At 32.5% G+C, this 14046-nt stretch overlaps 1 protein-coding gene across 1 annotated transcript; it reads left to right on the forward strand.

Moving 5' to 3' along the window:
- The first annotated feature begins 10233 nt into the window (after positions 1-10233).
- LOC112707362 (3',5'-bisphosphate nucleotidase AHL) lies at positions 10234-13437 on the forward strand. Its single transcript, XM_025759068.3, has 3 exons — positions 10234-10757; positions 11574-12264; positions 12845-13437. The coding sequence occupies exons 1-3, from the start codon at positions 10604-10606 to the stop codon at positions 13146-13148; spliced, it is 1149 nt and encodes a 382-aa protein (XP_025614853.1). The 5' UTR covers positions 10234-10603; the 3' UTR covers positions 13149-13437.
- Positions 13438-14046: the final 609 nt, after the last annotated feature.

Genomic DNA, 14046 nt, shown 5'->3' on the forward strand with positions numbered 1-14046 from the left:
TTTTTATTTTATTTAAAGAGTATATAGTAAAAAATTATCCTTAATACAACAACTGAAAAGAAAAAGAAAAAAAAAAAGAAAATCCATGAAGCACACAACTTGTATGAAATTGGAATGGAGATGGAGCGGTTTGTAACATTTATCACGAGCAGAAGGTTAGTTGAATAAGATGGCGAATAAAGTAGCAAACCACCACAAAATGTCTCCTTTTTGTATTGGTGTTTGTGATGATGGAATTCTTTCGCTATAAATCTCCATATGTTTTATATGTTGCATTATTAGCTATTGTTGCTTATATGACATATTTAATTCTTAATTTCTATTTGGATAAGTTATCTTTTTTATTTTTGACCTTTTTGCTCTTTTATTTTCAAATACTATATTATAAGAGAGATGTTATTTACCGGCAGTTTTTTATGATTAGCGGCAGTTTAGCAAAATAAAGGCCGTCAGTTCACTAGACCATCTTAGTTATAGGCACGGGGATTAGGTATGGCGGTGGTTTTTAGCAACCGTTGGTATAACTGCCGCTAAATTCATATTTCGCGACAATCAATTAAAAAACCGCCACAAAATGCTAGTGCTATAATTTTTGGCATGTTTACCGGCGGTTTTAAAATCGCCGCTATGTACTTCAATTTTTTCACGCGCCAATTTTGCAGCGATCTTAAAACCGCCGCAATATGGACTTGGGTTTCGAGCAAAGTTACCGACAGTCTGTACAAACGCCGCAATCCCGGACAGACTTCTCAAAATTTGAGACACTTTTCGCCGGTTTAAAACTATCGCAAAATTAAGAAAAATTTTAAAAAAATGTAAATTTTAGGTTTTCCTTTAAAAATTGCGTAATTTTTTAAAATATTATAGAATTATTTTTTTCTTGTTTTTTGGATTTTTAATTATTTTAAAAATTATTATTTTCAACCTTAGAATTTAAACTTGTGGTAAAAATAAAAAATATTTGCAAAACAAAATATATTTATGAAAATATCAAAAAAACAAATCTCTTGCAAAGAGTTGCATAGTCTAATAATTCAAAAAATGTTTGCTTCAATCCAAAATATCTCCAATCCTAAAATACTATTTTTCACTCTATCATTCCACTGAACTTATCTCTGCAGCGATGTCTGGTGGTAACTCCTCACCCTGTCGTTGAAATAGATAAATCAAAACACTTTCCATCGCCTTCCTCTTTTTCTTCTTTGTTGTTGCTTCATCCTTCATCACCTTCCTTTTAAACTTCTCGGCTTTCAACTCTGCCCGTAGTTCATTCAGCTTCCTCTAGGTTTCCTCTACTTAGACTCCATTGCTCGACGGATGCGAATTCAAATAGAAGAGTTGACTAGGAGTCGGTCTGAAACCCACACCACGCACTCTACTCAGTTTTTCTTTTTCGAAAATTTGAGCAATGGAATCATTTTGAGACAACACTCTAGAAGACTCATCCTGTACTTCAATCTCCTCAAGTCTTTTCTATAGACATAAATAAGCAAATACAAGTATTTTGTTGATTAGTCTATCTCATGTCAAGGAGATGGGAAACTTGGACGCCAGTGAGAGAAGCACGATGGCAGCTGCGCGTCTCGACAACCCACACAGAGACGCATAATGTAACAACCCGAATTTTAAAAAAATAAATAATGAGTTATTCATGATTTATTATTTTATTTAAAAAAAATATTTTTTTAAAAGTAATTAAAATTAAATTTTATGATACTGAGTTTAAAATTCATTAGGATTTTTTTAATAATTTTTATTATAATGAGATATTTAAAAAAATTTATTATTATTATTATTATTATTATTAAAGTTAAAAAAAAAAGAAAGAAAGGAAGGAAGAAGTTGGGCCAAGGCCATTAACCAAATAGTAAAGAAAGAAAGCAAACGTGGCATGTATATATATATATACATATATGTAATACCATGACACCTTCATATTTCTTATCATATTAATCATCATCATTACCCTTCGTTCGGTCTTTGAAACCGAACCAAGAGGAAATAAAAAAAAAAAGAAGAAGATGGCCGTGAGAGAGAATGAGAGAAACCATGACACCTTCGAGTTTTTGAGTTTGATTTTTTGAGATCTGTAACTCTTGATAAAAAAATCTAATTTAATAAAAGTGTTCGTATCTTTTTTTTCTATACGTTGGAGTTATTTTTATCCAGTAGAAATTGATAGTGACATAATTCCTCTTTTTTTTGAATTCGGCCAATTAGAATTCTAAAAGGCACAGATGATTTCTGACGTTTTTTTCTTTAGCAATTTGATCAAAAAGCTTTTTCAGAATTTCTGTAATTTTGATTTCGTACGGAGGTAGTGTTTGGTAATTTTAATGTGAATTAAATGTATTCTTAATGTATGAATGTTGGTTTGATTGATTGTTGTTGAGTTTGATTGAGTTTTATGTTGAATTTGGTTGAATTATTGTTATTTTTGAGATTATAGTTTGACCTTAGTGGATTCAGCCCAGAACCGAACTGTTTTGAGTAATTTTTGGGGTTGGTTTATGTAAAAATACTAAAAAATATTGATGAGTTATGATAGCTGAGAGATTAAATTAAAAGTTATGAAAAGTCGGTAACTGTAAAGCTCAAACACGGACTTAAAAATCAAGCAGACAACTTGAAGAATTTTGGGAATGGGATTCGGTCCTTTCGTAAAGTTATAATCATGGAAAGAAAATTTATATTTGAGATTGAAATAGTAATTTAATAAAAAATTGAAGTTAGTTTTTTAATTATATACATTTTGGGATATTTTGGGTAATAATTAAGAAGTTCAGGAGTAAAATGAGTATTTTATAAAAGATGCAAGGTTATTTTGGTAAATATATTATATGTAAGAATATTTTAATAAATTATAAAATATGTTGAAGTAATAATACAAATATTTTAGAAAGCTCAAAGATATAGAATAATTTATAAAAGATTAAGAATAAAGCTTAAGTTAATAAGTTTTGAGTAATAAAATTATTTAAAGTTTAAATTAATAAGTTTTGAATAATAAAAAAAATCATTATTATTGTTATTAATTTATTAAGATTATTATCAATGTATTTTAAAAATATATTATATATTAGTATTTTATTTAAAAAATATATTTTATTTATGATATACTAAAAGGGTAAGCAGAGAACATTTCTAAAAGTTTTGGAAAGACAAATCTAAATTAAAATTTTTTATACTCTTCCATAAGACACTTAGGAAAATTAAAGGCGATGCAATAATGCGAAGACAATTTCTATTGTGGAATGATAGGAAAGAAAGAAAAAGGAAAGAAGAATATTAAAGAACCTCTACCATAGGATAGCACAGAGAAAATATTAAAAGAATCTAAAGAATCTCTACTATAGGAGAGCAAAGAGCGAAAAAGAAAAGAATGTATTAACTAAAGGGATCTCTGCCACAGGAGAGCAGAGAGCAAAGATAAAGAAAAAGTTTTAAAAGACTGTTTGCCACAGGAGAACAGATGCGACATTGTTTGGGCCTTAATGCCAAACGTATAGTGGGGACGTCCACACACTGAAAACTATTTTTCAGATGTAAGCATGTTGAAATATATTTAAAAGTTACACTGTATGCGACTTGGCCATAAAACTTATATGCACATTGTATGCATCTGAAATATCTGGGACTTGTGCCCGGGTAATGTCTGGAGTGGATAGGCAACCGACACATGAGCTCATAGCATGCGATAGGAATAGACATGCATCATACTTATTTGTACATATTTATTTTTGTGTTTCCTATAATTGTGGATGTGCTAAATGATTGTTTGAATTCTGTGTTCTATAATTGTTGAATTGGATTGTCGTCCCTTATAAATTATATTTCTCATAAAATATTAATATGAAAAAGAAAAATTATCTCTATATTTAAAGTGTACGAATATGTCATTAAAGCATTTCATATTATTATTTTATAAAATATTTAAATCACCACAAATTATTAAATTGTATTAATGAAACAAGCATGCATGCTAGATATACATAAAAAATCAACTATAAATTAAAATTAATTATTAATATAAAATATATATTAAAATATAAAATATACATTAAACATAAATTAAATAACGCATATATTTATATATAAATACATACTAGTTGATTTTTTAATTGGTTTTTTTAACACTCATAGCATTTTTTTATTTGAAAAATGAGACGACCAGCATTATAAATACGAAAGGTTGGCTTGAAGAAAAATTGTATTGGATTGAAAAGATGGTTAGAAAGGAAGCTTTGGTGTTTGTTCTCTTCCATACCTCTTCATAAGCATAGCATTCTTAGCTATTTCGACAAATGCAAATAATATATTTGTGAAGGTTCCTAGGCCTACATTAACAAAAAATCTTGCCGTCCAATATGGTGAATCTCGTGATAATAATAATAATATCGACGGTAAGTTTCTAACATATTACCTAGTTTTTTTATTTATTATTCTTACTAATGTACATCCAAATACCACTAATAGCAATATAAGGTGAAACTAATAAATCTGTTATTTTACAGTACATTGTGAGTGCTGCATTTGGAGAACAGCATGTCTGAGATTTTGTTGCAAGTCGAAGACTAAAATAGCTGATGAAATGCCCCCATTAAATTATGCCATGCAAGATTTGAATAGTACACATTGAACAACTATTGTAATGTTATAAATAAAAGGAAAAAGATATTATCTGTGAAATATGTTCATTTCCATTATTTAAAATTGTGTTGATATGTGTGGAAAATTAAGGAGTCTCATTTTCATTTTCTTTAAACAATTTTGGTGGATTTTAACTTCACTCAGTGTAATAAACTGATGAACTTATTATCTTGGATCATTGATTTATCTTGACAACTAACTTAATTCTAAAAACTAAACTTCTAGAAATAAATATCTAAAACTGTCTTAATAATGTATCTCTTATTTATACTCAGTGTAATAATTCACTCTTTATAAGGAATATAATATATCTCTTATTTATAAACATGATTTGAGACTTTAATAATGTGGGAGACCATACAAATTAGCTTGCAAATATTGTGTAGCTAATTCATGACAAACTTCTTACAGACGTCATTGCAAGTTATTGGCAATTTGCAACATATCTAGAATGATATAAACTCACGTGTTGTTGTTTTATATGAAATCGTTAAATGATTTGATATATTTGATTAAGAGTATGTTTAGATAAATTTAAAAGTATTTTTTTATTTTTAACTTATAAAAAATTATAGTATTAATATTTTGTGTAAATTTCAAAATCAAATTATAATTTTTTAAAAAGCTATTTAAATACTTATGGAAAAATTTAAAAAAAATATTTTTCTTTTAATAAAAAAAATTTATCATTCTTTTTTAAAAATAAGTACTTTTAAGACTAAAAAACTAAATACAAAATTAACTTATTTATAAACTACTTTTAATATAGGTATTTATTATTTAAACTATTTTTTAGAAAAAAGCTTAATTAAATTATTTATCCAAACTGAATCTAAATTATTATCTAATAATTTTTAAATATTAATTTCGTATAAAAATAACTGCATATGAGTGTTCGCTATCTAAAACATCTTAACTTTTGAAACATTGCAATGTATTTTGTCACAATATATTCGTTTATTTAATTAAAAAGTCTATTGCCGCAACCCATTTTTAAAAAGTTGTACTAATAATTGATGTTTAGACGAGACATTTTAGAGTAAATGGGTGCAATTAGAGAAGAATGATATTTATACCTTTCTTTTACGGGAAAAAACTATATAAATAGATATAAAGATAAAATTAGTAAATTTTTTTTACTGTAACATAAAAAATATAATTTCTCCAAAAAAATTATCCTAACTTTAAATTTTGGAATATATTTTTTTTGGAAATTTGAGTCAAATTCACCGGGATATTATGGTTCGCCGGGATACTATGGTTCGCCGCAGTCCGCATCCCTCAACGAATTCTATAAAATATATAAAGTTTGTTGTACCCTTGATAAGCTTCAAGTTACTCCCTCCATAAATACCCAGACAATCTCAATATAAGTTGCTCATTCTTCTCTTTGATATTTCTCATCTTGATTAACTCTTCACAATGTTTGAAATTCTGTTGTTATCCATTCATTATGATAGTGAAATATTGTATAATGAAAAAAATTCTATCATATTTAGGTACGCTCAACCAGTGATTACATATATGACAGTCAAAATCAACAGTTCAACAGCGTTGAAGAATTTAATATTACACTCCATTGGACAACAACACACGTAAAGAGTGAAGAAAATTTACTACCAATATTCGACCGAAGTAGATAATGTTTTGTTTTACAAAGGTATTTGTCGATGTTGTGATTCTTCTTTTTTTTATTTTTGGTAATATAGTCGAGGTATTGAAAATATTTTGTGTTTTTTTATATAGGTATCAGCTACATGATGATGAGAACATACGACTTATAAGGGTGTGACATAACCATTGGACAAATGTCTATCTGTTGGAATTATTTGTTTACCTAGTTAAGTTAGGTGGGCAAGGATCATCTGCAGATACTGTTGATAATAACCCTTTAAGTGGCGCAATTAGAAAAAATATTAGAAAGACGATGGTTGACCTAAATATGCCACCTGAAGGTAGTCAGAAGGGATCAAATACTGAACATTCTAATGATGGCATGATGCAACCTGATGTTGGAAGTCATAAGAGTTCCGCGATTAGGGACCCGATGACGGATCCCTATCAAGTCAATCCCGATGATGGTAAAGATGTTGATACTGAACCGACAGAAATTCCTGATAAGGATGAGGAGGAGGAAGAGATGAACTTCTACGGTGACACACAAATTGCGCTGATACAGTCGGCGATGCCCAATGGCCCAAAAATCGGACAGAATGAACTGCAATTCAAACTCCAAATCAGTATGCCCGATGGTCCCTGCCCCATCCACCTGCCCTTGATGACTGGATCCGGCCTTTGATAGAAGTGAAGTCTTTGGAGGTCCAAGACTAAAAAAGTTTCCAAGGACGGTCCCTAACAGCACCCCAACCACTTGCCTGCCATCCTTGGGCATCTGTACACCGTTTCTAACAGGAGGTGGACTCATAAAATCTCTATTGCGGCCGACGTCTACAACATCCCGCCTCCCTCTCCCTCTACCTCGTCTACCTCTCCCCCTATCTCTCCCTCTCCCTCTCCTTCTCCTATCCTGAGGCCACACCTGTGGAAGCCGACCATCCTCTGGCTGGTGGAGGCCTGCTGGGTGGTTAATCGGGAGGTCATCTAGCACTAACCCGCCCGTAAACGTTGGTCGCTCAGACCAACAAGCTCTATGTGCTCCCATAAAAAATACCAGGTCATGTGGTCTCTGCAAACATCCCACAACTCATGTCATCCTCCCAGGAATTCAGGATACCACTTGCTTTGGCCAAACTTCCCATCATGGGCATGCATCACATCAATGTTCAACAGTCTGGTCGGTATGTGCTGGAGACCACCAAATTGACACACCTGATGCCACTGAACTATGGCAAAGCACAGCAGAAGGCATACAACTACAGTAGAGGCTTCAGCCTCAGCGATCCCTGGTGGAATGATAGGCTGGATCTCAGGGTTAGCATATGGCGTCCAGTCAACCTGTTCACAAACACAAACAATTATGATAAAGAAGTTTGAAATTTAATTAACACATGAATATAATAATTACATAATTCATAATGACTACGATTATCAGTTACATTAAGGACCCCTAGTCCATTGAGGAGACGTCTATAAGTACAAAGCCTATTCTTGCCCATGTCATTATCTGGCCGTAACCCTGCCCACCTATAATCTCACGATAGTTAAGACACCACAAAACTATGTAAGTAACTTACGATAAAGATGCTACAATAAACTTATACCTCTCAAAAAAGGAAAACGGCGCATGACATATCCCTCCGGCCTCAACAGTGGTATGTCCATGAAAGTAATAAATTGCCGCATCCACCCAGATTTTTTGCTGCCGGTAATACGTGGCCCGGCACATCTAGCGATAAAGTCAGGCCAACACTGCTAAGCCCATGATAACCTGCCACACCGATCCAAGTCCTCCAAAAGAAGCAACCATCTAATGTGCACCCTAGAGTCAGAGGTATTCGGAAACAGCATGCCTTCAATCAGCTGCATGATATAAACCCTAGTACAACGTAGTAGGCGCTCCATAGTCAGGTGCTCCTCTAACTCTCCGTGCACAGTGTCTAGAAACCAGCTTAGCTTGACAATCCAATTTGTCTGTGGCTATCTGTCATCGAGGTCTAGAACGGCTTCCAATAATTGCTGACACAACTCCTCATTGGGCCGTCCTTGATAGAACTACTCCCACCCCACCCATGCATCCACTGACTAGATCTTAATCAATGACGAGTCCCAGTTGGTACGCCACATCATGCAGTGTGATGGTAATCTCCCCACATGGCAAGTGAAACGTATGGGACTCGAGTCGCCATCTCTCCATCAGAGTTGAGACCAACGGCCAGTCATGCTCCCACTCCACCATGTAAGCACCATGCTCGAATTCTGCTCGTCTGAGATGTGGCCTAATCTACTCGGACGGATGTCCCAACAAATTCCTCTTGGTACGTAAGACCTGAGGCACCTATCAAATAAAATAAATCAGTAAAACAAAAAAGAATCAACAAGTTACAACACAAACTCAAATTTCAAATATATAAACGACATGAGTTACAAAGTGTACCATTCGGTCATGTCTGCATGCAATGTGGTCGACATGATCCAATCTATACAGGGTATTGTCGTAGCCCAACAATTCTGACTCCATGACAAAACTTTAACAAAACAAATTAGAATAACTTCATTTAAAATTAAATGAATAAACTAAATTTACCAAATTACCTAAATTATTTCACATTGACTAAATTACCTAAATTAACTAAATTATTTCAAATTAACTAAGTTTTTATCACCTACATTCAAAGTAAATCTAACAAAAAAGATCAAATGAATCTAAACCATAATTTAGATAAAATAACTTAATTTAAGATTAACTATATTATATTACGGACTATATTTGATAATAATAAAATAAACGAAAAACAGTATAACAAAATTACCTAAACTAATTCTAATTAGTTTAAACAAAACAATAATCAAAATAAAATTTTCTCTTCCCTAACATCTATTCATAACCACATCATCATTTTACATATTTTAAACTAACAGCACATACATAATCATGTAAAATAAGTGTATCGTCGACTTATCAAACTAATTAACATAACTAATAACTTAATCTAACTTGATAAACAAACATATTCAAATAATAAACAACAACAAATCAAACAGAAAAGATATATATAACAACAAAATTATCTGAAGCTGACAAACTCAAAAAATCAATAACTTCAACGAAGAGAGCGAAAAAAATTTAACATGTGAAACGGAAATGTGAAATGTGAAAAACATAACTACAAAGCGATTAAAAAAAGAAAATAGAACAACATAATTACTTGAATCAACTGGAAAGACCAAAAATTTTAACAATGCTCAAAGAAATAACTTTAACCACAGAAGAGAGGATGAGAGTGAATAAAGTGAGAAAGGTAAAGGTGAAATAAAAATTTAAAATCCCAAATGGTCCTTTATGCTCTGTTATACTTGGGGACTTAATATCAAGTTTATTCGGTATGACGAACTCTATATATTTTACAAATTCACCAGAAAATATGGCAAATTTTATAATAAAGTTTGTCGGGGTACAAAATATTTGCCTCAATTCCAAAAAAATAAAATAAACGTATTCCGAAATTTAAAGTTGAGATAATTTTTTAGGAAAATAATGTTTTTTTTATTTTATAATAAAAAATTGGTGTAGTATTAGTCACAAAAATTATTATATTGATTCAGAAGAGCTAAAAATATTAATAAAACAGAGTGTGATATTGATTATAAATAATCAAATTTGGATTAATATTTTTTAAAAATAGATTATTAAAAGTAAACAATAAATATTAAATTCAACCATCATATATTCATAAGTATCATGTTATCATTTTTTATTGATCAAATAATTATATCCGTATTTATATATTTAAAAATTATTATTTATATAATTAACACATTAGTTTTAATTTAACAAATTAAAAGTTATATATCTGTATTTATATACTAAACTCGTTTATTAATTTAATTTCTAAAAAAAAATTATCCTGTTGTTGCCAAACCCGTCTAGACTTTTGTTTAAAAAAATTGGCAAAGAGATAAAATAAATAAAAAAGTGAAATTGTGAAAATGACGTGGCAGATTCATGTGGCAGTGGAGGAGCTCTCATCGCCAAGAATGGGAGAAAAAGTGGAGGACCGTGATGGAATTGGAGACCAATGCCGATGTTCCTTTCCTTCTCTTCTCTTCCGCCATTGAATCCATTCATCTCTGATTCTTTTCCTCTTCACTCACGCTTCTCACGAACAATTCTTCACTTCTTGAATTGCATGACATAACATTGCTCTCTTTATTATGTTTCACGAACCCCATTTTCTTGTTTTCACTTCCTTCCTTCTCATTTGCTCGGAAACTTCGTTCCCAATGAGTTTCACCTGATTCTGAAGGTGGGTTTCTCAAAAGTTTGCGGCTTTCAATGGAGAATGACCGCTACGCCAAGGAATTGGAGGTGGCCGTCAGAGTGGTCCACGTGGCATGCGCCCTATGCAGGAGGGTGCAAGAGAAACTCTTTTCTAACGACAGTGACCACGTTCTCTCCAAGGATGATGATTCCCCTGTAACTGTTGCAGGTATTTCAATGGAGATTACAATCCCCCTTTTGTGAATTTTGTAATTGCTAGATGGGATTTTCGAAATGTTAAAGTAGATAATGCAGCTCCAAATTTAATATAGGATTTGCAAATCTTGGTATAATATCAACGGTTTAGAGGTTGTATGACATTGTTTATGTTATCAACGCTATGTGTGTGGTTTCACAATTTGTGTCGCAAGAATGAAACTTTGACTCTGTTAGAATAGTAAATAAAGTGCAGTGGCAATTTTGGTTCAATCTCAATCATTGATGAGAAACTCAGCTGTTTAGTATTTTGTAAGTTGTAAACACTAGAATCACTGTATGGTAAATCATCTCTGTACTTTGAAGTAGCCAAAGTCGCATTTTGTAAATTTACATACATGTGTATATTTCAAAGTTAGTGGTTGAATCTCTGCTCTAGAACAAGGTATGAGTCTATGACAGGGGATATGACTTTGTTACTCACTTGAAATGGTGATATGTCCTTTTTCTGGTAGAGTTTGTTTCTTTTGTAATGCTCATTTTCTAGATGGAAATCATATTTTTACAGTGCAGGAAAATTTGAAATCTCAATACTTTGTTTCTTCTTAGCTCATCAAATATGAAATCAGCTTGATCAATGTCCAGGGGGTTTCGCATTTTTATTTTGTATATATATGCCTTGAGTGTCAACTGAACCAATCAGTTGTTGCGAGTTGTGAACTTCTAAAAGGGTTATTGTGTGAATGGCCAAATTTTATTTTGTTTTTGGTGCAAATATTGATCAAATTTAACTAACTGTGTATTTCATTTGATATCCCTGCATGAGAAGATTTTAGTGTACAAGCAACAGTCAGTTGGTTACTTTCATCAACTTTTGGAGTTGAAAATGTTTCCATTGTCGCCGAAGAAGATATACAAACTATATCGAAGGATGATTCAGCAAATCTGCTGGCAGCTGTCGTGAACACTGTCAACGAGTCCTTGGCCTTAGCATCCAACTACGGTCTTCAAAGTCCAGAGTCAACTCTTGGGAATTCAGAAGTTCTTGAGGCCATTAGGCGCTGCAACTCAACTGGAGGACTTAGAGGAAGACATTGGATACTTGACCCTGTTGATGGCACATTAGGATTTGTACGCGGGGATCAGTATGCCGTTGCTCTGGCCTTAATTGAAGATGGAAATGCTCTTCTTGGGGTTCTTGGGTGTCCTAATTATCCGCTGAAGGCAGAATCGCTCAATTATAATTACCAGCATCATCATGAAACCATGTCAGAATCATCTTCACTGGTTTGTGACACATCCGAAAAAGGTTGTATCTTGTATGCAAGGAAAGGCAGTGGTGAGGCATGGTTGCAACCATTAATTTCCAGAGATAAGGTACTAGAATGGCCAAATTATGCTCAACTTATTCGCGTTTCATCCGTTGATGATCCGGCATTGGCAACTCTTTGTGAACCAGTGGAAAGGGCCAACTCAAACCATTCCTTCACCGCTGGACTTGCTCACAGTGTGGGACTTAGGTACAAACTTTTCTACTATGTCTATTTCTATCAAATATCCAACACTTTAGCCTATTTCAATGACTCTTATTGACCGGAAATATCTCCTTTTAAGCACTAATGGAGAATCCATTAGCACATAGGGATGGTGTTTAAAGGTTTTGAAATTAGGCAGGTTAGAAGCCATTAAAAGAGGAAAATGTTAGGATTAATTAGTTATCAACTATTGTAGAATATTATTAGAAAGAAGATTAATTATTTGAGCCGGAAAAGTTTTTAATTCTTGATAGTTAGATCAGAATTCAGGGTAAAGAGTTCACAAACAATTTGATATGTAAGTTAATGATTAGAGTAGTTTAGTGTATATATTGAGTTAGTCATTTCGTTAAATTGTTGTTATTTAGTCTGTATTCTTGTTAGTGATTATATATGTGTAGTCCCTTTACACTTGTACTTGTTGTTTAATGTAGAAAAAATACTGTTGGATTTGGAAGTGTTTCTTTAGTTACGAAATTCTCCGTACTAATTGAAGTAATGGAAGAAATGCTAGGATGTATATATTTAGGAATGTCTCATTTTCTTCTTTCAAAACCTGGTGCAGAAAACAGCCGTTGCGTGTCCACAGCATGGTAAAATATGCAGCAATAGCACGGGGAGATGCCGAGATATTCATGAAGTTCGCAAGATCCGGGTACAAGGAGAAGATATGGGATCATGCTGCTGGTGTTGTGATTGTGGAAGAGGCCGGTGGTGTGGTAACGGATGCCGGGGGACGCCCTTTAGACTTCTCGAAGGGAATGTACTTAGAATGCCTCGACCGAGGCATAATCGCGTGCTCCGGGATCACATTGCATGAGAAATTGATTGCTGCTGTTTATGCCAGTTGGGACTCCTCAAATCTGTGAGGCTTCTCTTTTTCTCTTGCAAAAATTTTGGTAGAGCCAAAAGGGTACATTATCTCTCATTTTTCTCCAAAATTATGTGTAATTCAGGAATTACTTACTATCTTTTTGTAGTAAATAAACTGATAGTGGAAGGATACATATGACATTGTGGGAAGCAATATTACCTTTAGGGGAATTTTGGTATCAGATAGTGAAAGGAGATGGAGATAATATTTCTAATGAGAATTTATTTGAACAAGATATGTTTGGACAAATTCAATAATAACTAGTGTTGTTTACTGGAATGAAATATTTATTTTCAGTAGTAGTTGTAAAATGAATTTCAAACTGGATTGTGAAGATCTGTCAAAAGGACATGCCTATATGGCTATAAAATAGCTCTATGGTACTTTTTAGTTTTATTTTTTCAATGATGGATAATGAGACTCTATCATAAGAAGCCAACCATTGCCATAATGCCATATTGCCACAAATGTCATCCCTTTCTTTTTCAAGTTTCTTTATTATTTTAATTAACATTACAAAGGCCCAAAAAACTCAGTTTTGTTTGGTATTGAAACAGGCCTTAGGCCCAAAAGAATCTTGGTTTATTAGTGCTGCGCCCAAAGTTGAAAAATAAACAAATAAATGAATGTCATATGCCCAAAATAAATAAATTAAACAAAAGAATATCCAAAAACAATTGAAAAAAAAAAGACAAAAACAACTTAATGGAGAGTTCAAGACCAAAAAAAAAAAAATTAATGGAGAGTTCTTTTCATGAGTGATTTTGCCACACTCCTTTACTGTATGTTATTTCCAAATTATCTTTAATAAAAAGTTTTATAAAAAAGAATAGAACGTAAATGATGAATAATTAAAAAAAATCATACAAAAAAGATGAATGGCATTATCAATT

Source organism: Arachis hypogaea, chromosome 8, assembly GCF_003086295.3.
Source record: "Arachis hypogaea cultivar Tifrunner chromosome 8, arahy.Tifrunner.gnm2.J5K5, whole genome shotgun sequence".
NCBI lineage: Eukaryota > Viridiplantae > Streptophyta > Magnoliopsida > Fabales > Fabaceae > Arachis > Arachis hypogaea.